The sequence below is a fragment of the Rhineura floridana genome, chromosome 18 (genome assembly GCF_030035675.1).
Source record: "Rhineura floridana isolate rRhiFlo1 chromosome 18, rRhiFlo1.hap2, whole genome shotgun sequence".
Lineage (NCBI taxonomy): Eukaryota > Metazoa > Chordata > Lepidosauria > Squamata > Rhineuridae > Rhineura > Rhineura floridana.
The window spans coordinates 12,261,881-12,274,831 of record NC_084497.1 but is presented as its reverse complement, the minus strand read 5'-3'; the positions used below and the strand labels follow the sequence as shown (position 1 = coordinate 12,274,831).

The 12,951-nt window shown below is 48.7% G+C and overlaps 1 protein-coding gene across 2 annotated transcripts; it reads left to right on the top strand.

Annotated features, from left to right (window-relative positions):
- The first annotated feature begins 121 nt into the window (after positions 1-121).
- VAMP3 (vesicle associated membrane protein 3) lies at positions 122-10,042 on the top strand. Of its 2 annotated transcripts, XM_061600983.1 has the most exons (5): positions 124-262; positions 4,884-4,962; positions 6,025-6,183; positions 6,792-6,843; positions 8,489-8,591. In XM_061600983.1, coding segments are annotated over exons 1-5 (312 nt in total). In that variant the 5' UTR covers positions 124-260; the 3' UTR covers positions 8,509-8,591. The 2 variants fall into 2 exon arrangements, with proteins under 2 accessions (XP_061456966.1, XP_061456967.1); XM_061600982.1 differs by lacking the exon at positions 6,792-6,843 and having other exon boundaries at positions 122-262; positions 8,489-10,042.
- Positions 10,043-12,951: the final 2,909 nt, after the last annotated feature.

Below are 12,951 nucleotides of genomic sequence, written 5' to 3'. Positions count from 1 at the left end.
TGTAGGGACAGCGGAGCGGGACTTTTTTCTCCCGGGGGTGGGGTACGGTGGGGTGGGGAGGCGCTCGTTCGCCTCTCCGTGCATCGCGCCCTAGCCTGCCTCGCTCCTCCTTTTCCCGGGGGCGGCGCTTGCTGGGGCGGGGCACCTCCCTCCCGGCAGCTGCGCCTGCAAAAGCCCCGGGGGGGGGCGGCGGCGGTGGCGCAGCTCGACAGTAGGAATCGCCGGAAGCCCCGTGGAGTAGCAGCAGCAGCAGCAGCAGCATGTGAGTCCCTCCCGCAGGCCTTGCCGGAGCTGGCCCGCGGGGGAAGCGCTCTTCCGCCGGCAGCCCCCTCCCCCAGCGGGGCGCCTCTCCCGGTGGCGGCGCAGGCCCGGAGCCGCCTTCGGGCGCTGGTTCTCTCCCTCCGCGCTGGCCTTTGCTCGAAGGCCTGCCTGGCGAGTGGCCTCTGAAGTGGGTTGGGGCAGAGGCAGCCTCTGCGCGTGGGCAGAGTGCCTTTCGCCAGGGACAGCCCTCCCCTCGCGGAAGGCTGCCGCTCTCTCTGGGGAGCAAAGCCCATCTGGATCGGGGGGGGGGAGAGAAGTTACTTTCGAAAGTCGCCGGCCTCACCGTGCCTGCGCAGGAGTCAGGCCCGTTGGATTCGGACTCTAGCAGCCTGAAGTGTTGGGGACGGGTGGGCAGGTGGATGTTCCTTCCTCCATCTGGACGGCGAAGGCAGGCGCGCACCCTGTGCGTCCCGGGGCTCAGAGCAGCCCGGAGGGGCTTCCGGGCCACCGAGGCCAGCCTCCAAAAAGCGGGCGAGCGGAGCCTACAGAACAACAGAGCCCGTCTCTGAAGTCTGAGAACCCGGAACCGCGGGCGGCTCTAGGGTTGGCCTCGGGCTGAACGTCGGTTCGGTTTGCAGGTCTGCGTCTGCCGAGGTCGCCGAGCCAACGGCGGCCCCTGTTGGACCTGGACGCGGCCCCGATGGACACCTGCGGGGTAGCAGGGACTGTGGCCCATGAGCCTCGCCCTTTCCTTCCAGAGCCAGCTGTGAAGCAGCTGTTCCGTTGCACCACCTGGGCTTGGGGATAGCTGCAGCCAGAAGATTTATTATAAATAACACATTTTGGCTGGTGGGGGAGGATTGACTGGACACCTTCCAGCCTGTTCTTGGCTAGGCCCCGCTGGCTTATGGCCATTTCCCCACTTTAAAGCAAGTGCATGCAGCAGGGCAAAGGGGCCTGCCACGTTTGGGCTCCAGAAAGAGTTGCTAGACTGTCTTTCCTTGCGCCTCCTATCCTCCTCACCCAGCGGCTGGGCAGAAATACCCCTGTGAATGTCTGAAACCCAATTTTGGAAGGGGCCAATGGTTCTGCTGGCAAAATGGAAGAAGCTTGCAATGGAATCCTGTGGATTCTCCGTGCCCCCCCCTGCAACTTCTGGTCTTCAGATGCCAGTAAAAGGATTATTTATTCCCCTGGGCCCTTGGGAGTTAAGGGCCAGGGATCCAGTTTGTCATACGTTGTTGTTGGACCACAATTTTATAAGTTTGTGTTTTTAGATGTTGATGGGTTTGTCTATATTGTGTGTCACTCGGGAGCTCCCAGTCAGGTGGAAGAACAGCATAAAAATCAAATAAATAAATACTCCTAAGCAAACCCCCATGTGTCTGAGGGGGGGCACCATTTGCATTCTGAAATGATTGCTAAGGTAGGGTACAGTATAAGCCCTGCTGGGCAAGTTTTTGGGGCTTGCTTTTCAGTAAACATGCATAGGATTGTGCATAGCTCTGCCCTGGTGTAAAGAGTGACCTTTACACAACACTAAAAGTTCAGCACTTTTGCATTTGTGGCTAATGTAAAAAAGTTGGATTTATTCTCCTGGGAGTTGCTTGTACACAATACTTTTGTTTGGGACTTCCTGTCTGGAGAACGAGAGGATTTCCCGTTCTGTTAACAAGAAAACTGTCGGTGTGGTGGATTGTGTCCTTTGCAAACAGGTTGCTGCCAGGAGATGAGCTGCAGGGTGGGATTGCCAGGAGAATTTAGTAAAGGATTGGGGTGGGAATGATTTGATACAAGAAATAAACAAACCGGCAAGCTTTAAAAGATTTAACTGGCATTAGCAGACCTTAAATGCTGGGGCTGGGGCTTGAGACCACCACTGCCTGTCTCTCTGAGCCTGGTGTGCAACAGAGAAGAGAACACGGGCAGAGAGTGTCGCTCATAGCAACACATGGCCCTCCATCTCCCATCAGCCTCAGCCTGCATAGGTAATAGTTGGTGGAGGTGATGGGAACTGTAGCCTGGCAATATCCGGAGTCGCAGGTTCTCTGTCTGTATTAACTTGTAGTTGCTTTCCACTTCAAATGTCACCAAGATTAAGGTTTTAGTGGTATTCATTTATTTTTAAAACTTGTATCTCGCTTTTCACCATCTAGGATTCAAAGCATTTTACAAAGGTGAATGTAAACAATATATTATTTATTTATTTATTATACTTGTATACCACCCCATAGCTGAAGCTCTCTGGGTGGTTTACAGTAACTATAAAACATTTAAAACCTAATTTAAAACCTCAGAACTGTTAAAATCTCAAAAATAATTAAGCAAAAAAATCAGAAAACGTGAAAGGCTAGAGAAGCACTTGAGATGCAAAGGCCTCCTGAATGAAACCAGGCCCCTGAAATTCAGCAAGGACGGTGCCTGTCTAACTTCTAGCCGTGGTGGGGTGGGGAGTTCCATACACTTGGTTCCACAACACCGAAGCCACGACTCCTCGCTGACGTGAGTCGTGCTTCTGGCCCACGGGGGTCCACAAAGAGTGCTCCCCCAGGTGATCTCAGTGGTCGACTTGAGACATGCAGGGCAAGGCAGTCCTTAAGGTGTCCAAGGCTCTGGATGCAGGGACAAGAACCTTGAGCCTGGCCTGGTAGCAGCCAGGCAGCCAGTGCAGGTCCTTTTAACAGCAGTGTCATATGTTGGCGGCAGTCAACATACGCAAGTGTATTGCAACTTAACTGGTTAAAAGACAGAAGTTTCAGTCATCAGCTGATCTCCTCAAGACAATGAGCTCTCAATTTTCTGACACTTTAAATCTCTTTTTACAGTAGCTAGTTCTCAACATTTCAAAGTGATGCTGACTTTTTCTTCTTCTTTCTTCCCCTCCCCCCCAGTATCTTTCTCTTTTAAAGCTTAAAGGTTTGGTGATTTTAATGGAAATGTTGTGTCTGTATAAACTTTAATTAAGAGTTGCTTTCAATACACCAATCAATATGTGAGACGCTAACCTAGTAACTAACATGTGGTCTGAATTATTTGGCATTGGACTTCTTGCATGGCCAAAGATAACAGCAGTAGTTAAAACGGCAGCTGTGTGGAGCCGTGGTCTCGTGTCCATAGATAACACCACCCAACAATCTCCTGTAAGCAGCCTACACCTGGCTTTGTGCCACAGCTGCTGCTAAGGCATGTCGTTCCCAGGTGCTGTAGCTTGCTTGCTTGTTTAGTACCCCCAAAGTTTAATCTTGGGTGAGGCTGATGGGAGGGGTCTTCTTGGGGTTGAGAGGGATCCCCTGTAAAGATTTTGAAAGTGTGTTTTCCCCCAGAGACAAGAACCAGCCTATGGTTTCTGAAAAGGCATCAGTGAGTCTGTAGTGAGGTCTGGCAGGGATGTCAAAAGCAAAACTAAACTAAGCTGTGTTGACGGAAAATGTCAGAGAGTAGTTGAAATATGTGCTATGGCTAAATTAGGCCTCAAAAAAAATTCTTATGTGAGAGTAGAGTGAAAATCCACTAACCCAAAAGGACGGAGGGCGATTGTGTGATGTTAAGTTTAGATTTTCTCACTACAACGTCTGGCAGCACATCAGAATCATCTTGTGCATTCTTAAGATGAGTGCTGCCTTGCACATGCCATTTCCCTGCAAGGGAATGTGTAAGGTGTATGCTGCCATGTGTGATGGTCGCTTCAGTGCCTCTTGAGCCATGTGTGCTGGGAAGCCACGCATGGCAGCATAATGCTATGGCTGATGTGGGCTGTTGTCTAAAACATTGGGTTGGCAGAGGTGGTAGTAGAGCATCTTCTGCTGGCTTCTTACATTCTTCAGTGGAGAAGGAAGCTGTCTCTGAAAGTCATTGTGGGATCACTTACCTTTGAGAACTTAAGCCTCACCTAACTGAAGGAGCCTCTAGTTGGTTCTTGGCACATGTCCTCATCTACGCATGTACAGGAGGGATGTGTGATTGTGTGTTGAACCAAGAGTTGCAGTGCACCACACACAGCGGCATCTCTTAATGAAGAAGACAGTGACAAGACAGAGGCAGCTTAGAGATCAAGCACGTGTGCACATCGCTTATTTACAAGAACAGATGAGTTAGGTACACTAGCCGCTATAGACTGGACTGACAACTATATGGTTAAACTATATGGTTAAATAGAGTTGGGGTGCTTGTGGGGGGGAGGAGGCAAAGAGTCAGCAGTTGATAGGATGGGGAAGAGAGACCATTAGCAAGGAGAGCGTGTTGGCCAAGGGTTCAAGACAGGACCAAAAGGGGAGCAGTGATGACCCAGAACACTGGTGCTGTCAGCATGGGACTTTGGCCCAACTTGGCAGAACAACTTGGAGGCTCCCAAGCACAGCAGGGCCCACTTGCCCCTTTGTAGCGATGCTGCCTTCTAAAGTGTGGGTGGGGGAGAGGAGGGCTGAAAGGCCGGAGCCTAAAATTGCCTGACTGCTGGGAGGAGCAAAGCGGGATTGACCTGCGCATTCACAGTAAAGCCTCAGCCCTGCTGACACAGCCGCTGCTTCATAGAATCAGGGCTCGGTCGGATTCTGGCCAAAGACCTTCCAGGGTCCCAAGGGACCGTGCCAGAAATAACCATTTTGACTGTCTCTGCCGTGCAGGTCAACAAGTGGTCCCGCGGGGGCTTCCTCTGCCCCTGGCAGCAGCCGGCTTCAGCACACTCAGCACCAAGTTGATGAGGTAGGTACAACGCTACTTTCTGGCTGAGCACCCGGGGAGGCTGATGAACCTGGACCAGTCTTTCTCTTCCAAGGCGGGAGCAAAGTTGGTCATCCTCTCACTTAGTCCTCTTTCCTCAGTCGCTGTGTGTCACGTGAAGCTGCAGCGCGTTGCTCGCTGTGGCATACTGCACTCTTTGGGGAGGGCACAGGGAGTGTGGGGCGGGGGCTTGTTCATCTGCTGCAGCAAAATCGACAAGGAGTTGATGACTAATAAATGTTATGATGGCATAAGCTGGCCTTCCCCAGACTGGTGCCCTCCAGATGTCCTTGGACTCCCGTCGCCCCTGGCTGTTGCCCACCCTGGCTAAGGCTGATGGGCACAAGAGGCCAACAGCATCTCGGGGGCTTGTGTGAGGGTGGGAAGGCTGGCGTGAGCTTTCATCTGCAAGTGGCCTTAGTCCATGGAAGCCTATGCCATAATATTTCAGCCTTGAAGGTCCTGCAAGGCTCCCAGTCCTGTTCTCTCTCTGTTTCAGAGGAACTTGGCAAGAAAGAGTGCCTTGGCTTCTCTCATTTCTTGTTCTACAACCCTCATGGAGTATATGTTAATGATGTTTCATGTACAAGATTCTGTCAGTGCTTTGTGTAACGTTGCCTTGGGTAGGAGTTTTAATGCCAAATTCAACACTGTAGTATAAACAGGTCAGCTGTGCAGATGAGCTGAGACAAGGCTGGTCTTCAGGATTACACATTCAGGAGGTTGAAGCACTTGAGCCTCTGATTGAAGCACTTGAGCCTCACTCCATGCTTGATCTGCTGACCTCAAAGCAGGCATCCGGGCCACCATGAAAGCTGAGCACTCAGGGTCAGGTGGACGTCTGAGCCCCATTGACCTGAATTCTCAGGCTTTTGGAAGAAGAATGCCCCAGAGTTCCACCAGCCACCCAAATATCACCATTAGTGCTGCTTATATGTGCACTGACAAAATGCTGCACTTTCCTATTGGGGCCTATGCATGGATAAGGCTTTTACACACACCCCCAACAATATAATTAAGGAAAGAATCATTCTGACTTCTCAGGTGGTGGATATAATGAGAGTCAATGTGGACAAGGTTTTGGAAAGGGATCAAAAGCTCTCTGAGCTGGATGACCGTGCGGATGCCTTGCAAGCGGGAGCTGCCCAGTTTGAGACGAATGCTGCCAAGCTGAAAAGGAAGTACTGGTGGAAGAACTGCAAGGTAATGGTGGCTGGGCTACTGCAGCGCTCCCCAGCCTGGCGCTCTAACCACCCTGACCCACTGGGCTGGCTGATGGGAGCCAGCTGAGGTCCAAAACTTCTGGTGGGCACCAGGCTGGTGATGGCTAGTCTGCTGTTGGTAAAGGGTTCCCCCAGGCCCCTGTGAAGGATAATTGAGAGTGCTCCCCAATCCAAGCCTCCAGATGACGACAGAGCACAGCGCTCCCGCCTTGCACATTCTGCATGGTCCTGCTTTCCTCATAACGTTTGTACTTTGCTTCTTTCACAGTGAAGACCTGTAGGGAGTCAGGAAGGGAGACCAATTGATTTTGCTCAATATTACTAAATGCTGACATTCCCCAATCCCTGACATAACTTGGTCCTAGATGTGAAGTTAGTGGGTGGGTGTGTTTGAATATCATCTCATTTCCTTGGTTTGTTGTGCAGTATTGATAGGAAGCCCTTAGTAATGGGCTGCTGCTGCTTGAAGAAATTCCCAGGTTATGTTAAATGTCAGCATCTGTTGAATTATTGCAAGAAAAAGACAAAACTAGGATGCTAGATTAAACCTCCCAATTTATGGAGACGGAGTTCTGTTTGTCTTTCCAGATGTGGGCCATTCTGATAGCGGTGGTGGTTGTCCTCTTAATCATAATCATTGGTAAGTGTTTGAGGCCTAGCTGGGCATGGAAGAACATAACCCAGCCTCTGCCAACATTCCTTCCAGATGTTTTTGACTACAGCTCCCATCAACCTCAGCCATAGTGAATGGGGCTGGTGGGAGTTGTAGTCCAAAGCATCTGGAGAGAACCAGGTCGGCGAAGGCTGATCATCAGATGGAGGCCTTGGCATTGAAGCCCCTCGCTCCTTTGCCTGGGAATCAAGGTCTCAGAGCCAAAAGACATCTCGAACCGCCATCTTTAATTTGCCACCTGAGCCACTGAAAAGGGCCTCGGAGACAGGATTTGTGATTCTCCATTGGAAGGCCACTTGTGATGCAGTTGGGTGGCTTTTCTTCTGCTTCTGTTGGCTTAAAAAGCTGACCTTACCTGGGATTTGTAAGTTGAGGCACTTGAGGAGCCAGGCAATTTGGGTTTTTATATTCTGTACATATCGCATAAGTTCATGGGGGACCTGATACATTTTTCAGTCTGTTGTAAAAAGTTGCATGTAAAAGCCATGCAAGGCAGTATTCCTGAAGTACATTTATCTAGAAACGACTCTGCTCAGGTGGGAAGCTGCTGTAGCTCTTCTAGGTGGCAAGCCTTTAAGAAGGGTCTTGATTCCCAGGCTAAGCAGCAAGGTGCTTGGTAGCCCTCTAGATGTTGCTGGACTCCCAAGTCCTATCAGCCTCAGTCAGCATGGCCCAACAGTGATGGATGATGGGAGCAGCAATTCAGCAACATCCAGGAGGCCACATGTTCTTCCTGCTTTAAGGAAAAGATTTCCCTGGTACTGTGGAATAGCCATCAGGAATCCTCTGGGCCCAATCCATGTAGGTCAGGTGTGGGAAACCTTTAGCCCTCTGGAAGTTGCTGAACTACAGCTCCCGTCATCCCTGGCCATTGGATGGGCGTTGTAGGTCAGTAACATCAGGAGGCCTGATGTAGCTCTTACTCAAAGCTGCTCTTGGAGGCTACGAACGCCATTCTGGGTTGGAAGATGTCCACTTCATGGGGCTTAAGTTCAGACAACGTATGGCTGTGTGTGGCAAAACCAGCTAGCCTGCTTTCCTTTGAGGGAGACCGTCGCTGAGCTTGTTCTTGATGGGAGGTGAATTGCAAGGCTGGTCCATTCTGCTGTGTCAAACTTCACTAGTTGTCAAATTATGGTCACTTTTCCCAATGAGACAGCTGGTATAGCACAGTGGGGCGGAGAGCCTGGCTGGGAGTCTAGAGTCTGTGAGTTCATATCCCTGCTCATGTCTCCTGGGCGTCAAGGGCCAGCTAAAGATCACCCCACAGGGAGTGGCTCAGGGGTTATGTGCCCTGCCATCTGTGCAGCCGTGGGCAAGCTGCAGAGTCCCAAGGAGCCCAGTTGCCCCCCAGCTGGCAGGTGTGGACAAGGGGCTGGCTTGTGCAGCTGTGGCAAGCTGAGCAGGTCCTAGCCAGCTGGGGAGGACTAGCCTCAGAAAACCCTATTCGTAGAGTAGCCATAAGTCGGGATCGACTTGAAGGCAGTCCATTCCATTCCCCTCCCAATGAGATGGGGGGGGGGTCTGTAGAGGATCACTGTTCTACTCTTGATATAAATAATTATGCATGTATCCTTTGATTTAAAGAATAGTTTCTTCTTTTTTTATATAGTTTGGAGTGTGTCCTCATGAGATCTTTGAGGAAACCTTGAACATGAAGCTGTTTTCAACAAGAAACGTCAGTCTCCTACATCTTGTTGCCAAGCTTTCCCCTGATTGCACAAATCAAACATTTATTTTGGATAGAAGTGTTAACTCTCTGTAGTCAATAGACAATATGCCTTTATTTAAATGATGCTCTTCAACTTGTAAATGCTGTTACAGTTGGTTGAGACCGCTAAGGCCTGTATGAGCTAGGGAGGAAAGTATTAAGGCTTCAGGATTTCATGATCTATATTTGAAACTGTGAACTTCTGGCTGTGTTTTAATAGATCATGGGTGGTATTTTTTGCCTCAGCTCCTATGCCTGGACATGATGCAGACTAGCTTCCATTTGTGCCTTCCTGAGAAATGTTTCTTTTGTATACAACTTGTGCCATTTTGGAATAGCCATGGCCTTAATTAGGGAATAACTACTGATTCTGATTTGAGGGGCGGTGAGAATGAACTGGCCCATCATGAGCAAGGGCAGATTTCTAAACAATGAAGGTTGTACACACTGAACACATACCATTAAGCGCTAAGAGAAATACTGCAAAAGATTTGGGACAAGAAAACACTCTGGTTTCTGCACTTCTCACAGTAAACTGCCACTCCTTGGTGCCTTATTGCTTGGACCTGAACAAATCCCATAAACGTTTTTTTTAATTAATACTGGATGAATTTAAAGCTTCTGGGTTTTTTCCTGGCAGAACTAAAACCTGTAAGAGAGGCTTCCTTAACGTATGGGGTAAGGGGGCAAAAAGCAATCCTGAAAAGTAATTTTGACATGTTTTACCACAGACTGCAGCTGTCTCCTTCAAAGTGTGTCAAATACTCTGGCTTACACAGCCCTTCATGGGCCATGCTGTGCCTTGCAGTTGCATCACTTTCATTCATCTCTTCCCCCTCCCCCGGTTCCTTGCATCGACCTCTGGACTTCTGCCCTCCTCGTTTCCTTCTGCACAGACTGCAGATATGGATGAGACCTGGTCTTAACCATTGACCAGCATTGCCAAACACGTGCAGTACCATGTTCTGTTTTTTTGCCGATTCCCTTTTTTGATATTTGTAGTGAAAATTGCTGGAGTTGTAAGGAGATAGTGAAGGTGAATGAAGAATGGGTTGGTCTGCCTTAAAGAACTCAAAGCAAAACCAAATGGACAGGCTCTTTGTACTGAGTGCTTTTCTTAAAAACTTGTCTTGTAATACTTGTAACCTGCCAGGTTTAAACAGAAGGTGGGAGGGTAAGAATGAGAATAAAGTTACAATCAATATTCTTACTCTTTTATAAAATGTCATTAAGATTTGTTTAAACTTCAAGCTTAACCAAACACTGGAAATGGATTTTTCCTCGCATTGAGACTTGCCAGTGCCTTGACTAACATCCAGCCTTGTTTTCTGTATATATGTGTATGTGTACGCACTCGTGTAGGCAAGGGTGCAGAGCTTCACCCACCATCCTGGCACTGCAAGCAGGGCCAGGAAAAGTCTTCACTGCAACCATTTAATAAAAAGTAGATTATAAGTTGCTTCTGGTGTGTATTTATTTCTTTTTTAAGGGGGGGGGTAGGATTATCAAATACAGTAAATGGGAAGCCACAGAAGCTGACTGAATCCTGATAAAACTGAGGTTCTATTGGTGAGTGATAAAGAGAAATTGGGGATTACTGATTTGATGCTCAATAGGGTACTATTGCCCCTAAGAGATCAAGTCCGGAGTTTGGGAGTCATTCTTGACTCCCAGCTATCTATGGAGGCGCAGGTAGCGGCCGTCAGTCTGGCGGCACTTTATCAACTACATCTCGTCTGAAGGATATGCCCTTACCTCCCGAGCCACTTGCTTCCCAAAGCAGTACATGCTCTGGTCTTATCCTGGTTGGATTATTGTAATGCTTTATATGTTGGTCTTCCCTGGACTGCGGTTCGTAAGCTGCAGCTAGTGCAGAATGCGGCGGCTCACCTGATTAAGGGCAGTTGCTGCCGTGACCATATCACCCCAGTCCTTAAGGAATTGCACTGGCTACCTGTGGTTGCGTGGGCCAAATTTAAGGTCCTGGCTTTAACTTATTAAGGCTCTTCGTGAGGCCAGCCCACTCTGTTTAAAGAGTCGCCTTCACTCGCACCAGGGACGCCAGCTTACAAGATCGTCCTTGAATGGCTCACTTCTTATATCTCCAGTAAAAGAGGCGAGGTTGGTGAGGACAAGGTCTAGAGCCTTTATCGTGGCTCCTACGCTTTGGAATTTGTTGCCAACTGACTTCCGTCAGGCCCCCTCCCTGCTATGCTTTCGGCGGACCTTGAAGACCTGGCTCTTTACCCAGCCGTGGGAAGGGGATTAGGCTGGCAGATTGCAGTTCTTGGGGGGTTTAAATTAAATTTAGGCTGGCAGATTACAGATCTTGGGTTTAAATGTTTTAAGTTTTTAATTCCTAATTTTTAGGATTTTGATTATGTCTATATGGAATGTACTTGTGTTTGTAAGTCGCCCAGAGTGGCAGATTAACCTCTGCCAGATGGGCTTCCAACAAATCTCAAAAATAAAAAAATAAAAGGTCTTCTCTGTTCAATGTGCTTTGTTGGTAATGATGTTGTGGGTCTCAAGTCCACGTGTGGAGGCCTCTGAATGCCAGTTGCTGGAAGGAATCACAAATGGGGAATGCACTGCTGTTTCACTTGGGTCCTGATTATGGGCTTCACATTGGGGGATCTGGTTGGCCATTGTAAGAACAGGATGCTGGACTCAATTGGCCTGATCAGCAAGCTCTTCTTATGTCCTTAAGTGAAGAATGCTGTGTAACACGGGAAATTGACATACTTAATCACCCAGGAAATGGTTCCTCTTGCATTTTGTACCTCATTTTTGATGCATACTATTTTTCTTCTAGATCTTTTTTAAAAAATTAGCTAATTTTGTGCATATAAGCCTCTGCCCTCTCTTCTGTTTGCTTCTTTTTGTTGACTCATGTTGGGTCAGCAGATGCTCGTTACAGGTTTGTCATGCATGCAGCAGCTGTGGGACTGGCCACATGATGAGCAGAAGGGCCCTGTAGCTGCCCCAGACCAAGAGGGCCACTTTAGTGGCTTTAGTCCCAGTGGCAGTTCTAGGAAGCCCACAAGCAAAGACCTGAGAGGGCAGCCTCCTCTTCCTCCTGCTGCTGTTACTCCCCAGAAAGTGCTAGCCAGAGGTAGGCTGCCTGAGAGGCTGGAGAATGTCAGGAGCGCCCTGCAGCTGGATCACACCAAAAGCCTGTCTAGTCCAGCCTCCTATTTTCACAGTGGCCACTCAGGTGCTTCTGTAAAGCTTCCAACTTTTTCTAAATGCCCCCCTTTCTCCCCCACCCCCAAGTATTATTTATTTATTTATTAAATTTATTAGTCGCCCATCTGGCTGGCAATCCAGCCACTCTGGGCGACATACAAAATTAAAACACATAGTTACATTAAAATATTAAAATCTCAACCAATAATAACCAAACCTAACCCTTTCCCAAGGACACTGAGGTAACAGGCCTGTTATGTGTTCCACAGAAATGGCGAAGAGCAGTTGTGAACTCACTCATGGAAGGGGATCACTCCCTAGTAGAGACCCACAGCTGGAACAGACAACACTCCAAAAGGTAGTAAGAAGCCTATCCCTTTATTAAATGCATGGGGAAAGGTTGCATTGTGGTTTCTTTCTGAAGGGCTAGCGGCAAAGACAGAACTGCAGTCCAAGGAGGATTACTGGACACTTCCTCATAGGTTGCCTGCTGCCCCCCTCCCTGAGAGTGTTTGTCAAAATGGTAGAGCTAGACTTATTAAGATTTGGGATACAGCCCAAGAGAGAAATGACTGCAGGCCTAACTCTGTCCTATATCAGCACATAAGCGACTACTGTGGCATGGAAGTAGTTGTGGAGACAGGACCAAGGTTACAGACCAAAATGGCCCTAGGGAATGTAAGGGGGGGGGTTCAGACTGCTGGATTATCTATTTGTCTGGCATCAATTTGCAGCCAGTCTTGCTGAACTATCATGAGCAGATGATCACATAGACCCATGAGAATGGCAAGGGCATTCCTAAAGCTGTAGGAGCAAAAAGAGCCTTCTGAAGCCCAATGGGAAAATTGAGATCCTAGTCTAGGAAGAGGTAAGGATTAATTTCAGTTGCAAACTGAATAGTATAGATTTACTTTTGCATCTGTTTTAAAGAGCAAGTATTATCTACCTGTGTTGAAGAAGAAGGCATCTAAATCAGGAATGAGGAACCTCTGGCCCAGGGGCCAAAGTTGGCCCTCTAGGCCTCCCTGTAAACAGCATGGGTTGCATTGTGCTAAGATTCATGTGGAGTAGACCCATTGAAATTAACTAAGTTAGTTGTGTCCATAAATCTCAGTGGGTCTACTCTGAGTAGGGCTGGCATTGGGTACAAGCCAGTGTAAATGCACTTCAGTAAT